This window comes from Capra hircus, chromosome 23 (assembly GCF_001704415.2).
Source record: "Capra hircus breed San Clemente chromosome 23, ASM170441v1, whole genome shotgun sequence".
NCBI lineage: Eukaryota > Metazoa > Chordata > Mammalia > Artiodactyla > Bovidae > Capra > Capra hircus.
This window is the reverse complement of record NC_030830.1, coordinates 19,185,782-19,187,422: the sequence shown is the minus strand read 5'-3', so window position 1 is coordinate 19,187,422 and position 1,641 is coordinate 19,185,782. Positions and strand designations below refer to the sequence as shown.

The window sequence follows — 1,641 nt, the reverse complement described above, 5'->3', positions numbered from 1 at the left end:
TCACTGTAAGTCATGTTTGTAAGAATCATTCATGTTTTTGTATGTGTAATTATTCTTCATTCCCATTAATGTGTAGTACATGATATACCATAGTTTATTTTTAGAATATCTTATTTAACATATATTCTCCCCAGCAAAAGGTTTACCTCAATGGGGACAGGAGCCTCTGTCTCACTGATATGTCTCAAGTACCTAGAACACTGTCTCGCACATGGTTTGTGCTTTATAAGGATGTGTTGGATACATTAACTAGTGTTTAGTCACTCGGAAGTGTTCCATTGCAGAACTTCCTGGGCCTGCAAGTGCTGCATTAACTTTGTCCCAAGTCTAGGATTCTCCTCATTTGTCTCCTTAGTGCCCCTTTGACTTCCTTGTTTCTCAAAGTGTAAATCAGGGGATTAAGCAGGGGAGTCACCAGAGTATAGAAGAGTGCAATGCTTTTGTTCACATCCTGTGAATAGCTGGAAGGAGGCTGAAGGTACATGGAGATGAGCGTCCCAAAGAAAATAATCACTACCATTAGGTGAGAACCACAGGTTCCAAAAGCCTTCTGTCTCCCTTGGGCCGACTTTATCTTCAGGACTGCACGGGTAATGTGACCGTAGGATACTAAGATGAGTGACAGGGGCACCACCAAGAAGAACACACTGACAGCAAACAGTTCAGCCTCATTGACAGAGGTGTTGGTGCAGGCCAGTTTCAGCATCACTGGAACTTCACAGAAGAAATGGTCCACTTGGTTTTTACCACAGAGGGGAAGAGTCATGGTCAGTGCTGTCTGGACCACAGAATTGCCAAAGCCCGTAAGCCAAGCAGTTACAACCAGCTGCAAGCAAAGCTGGGGATGCACGATCACCATGTAGTGGAGGGGACGGCACACGGCTACATACCGGTCATAGGCCATGACAGACAGGAGGACACACTCTACTCCCCCAAGTCCCAAGGCAATGAAGAGCTGGGTCACACAGCCGCCATGGGTGATGGTCTTGTCCTTCCCCTTAAAGTTGGCTAGGGTCTGAGGGACAGTGCATGTAGTCAAACAGAGATCCATAAATGAGAGGTTGGAGAGGAAGAAGTACATAGGGGTGTGGAGGTGAGGATCCATCGTTGACAAGAGTATAATGGCACCATTGCCTAAGCAGCTCAAGAAGTAGATGATCAGGATGACCACAAAGAGACCCGTTTCCAGCTGGGGCTGGTTGGAGAAGCCCAGGAGAATGAATCCATGGAAGGCGCTGTCGTTAGCTCTTTCCATTGTACTCTGCTTGTTGGAGTTAAGAAGCCTCCATACTTTTATGTTTAATCCACTTCTTTTCTCCTAGACTTTGATTATAAGCTTGAGGCATTTTCGCAGTTACCTTTCCATTGACAAAACAGGGAGGGCCAGAGAGTTACTTTGTAAGAGTATTTTCTGTTTCAGGCACTGACCGGAGCACTTTCTAGGCAATTTATCACAACAACTCTATGAGCTTGGCATTATCATGATTTCTACTAAATATATGAAGGAACTGAGGTTTAAAGACCTGCAGTGATTTTATGAGAGCGATGTACTTAATAAACCACTGAGGCAGGATTCCAACAGACTCTACAATATCAGTTTTTAACTGCTGGGGATACTGTCTGTCTTTATGACTGTATGAA

At 44.7% G+C, this 1,641-nt stretch overlaps 1 protein-coding gene across 1 annotated transcript; it reads right to left on the bottom strand.

The window, feature by feature from the left end:
* LOC108633421 (putative olfactory receptor 2B8) lies at nucleotides 311-1,255 on the bottom strand. Its single transcript, XM_018038640.1, has one exon. It carries the CDS (start codon nucleotides 1,253-1,255, stop codon nucleotides 311-313), a length of 945 nt encoding a protein of 314 aa, XP_017894129.1.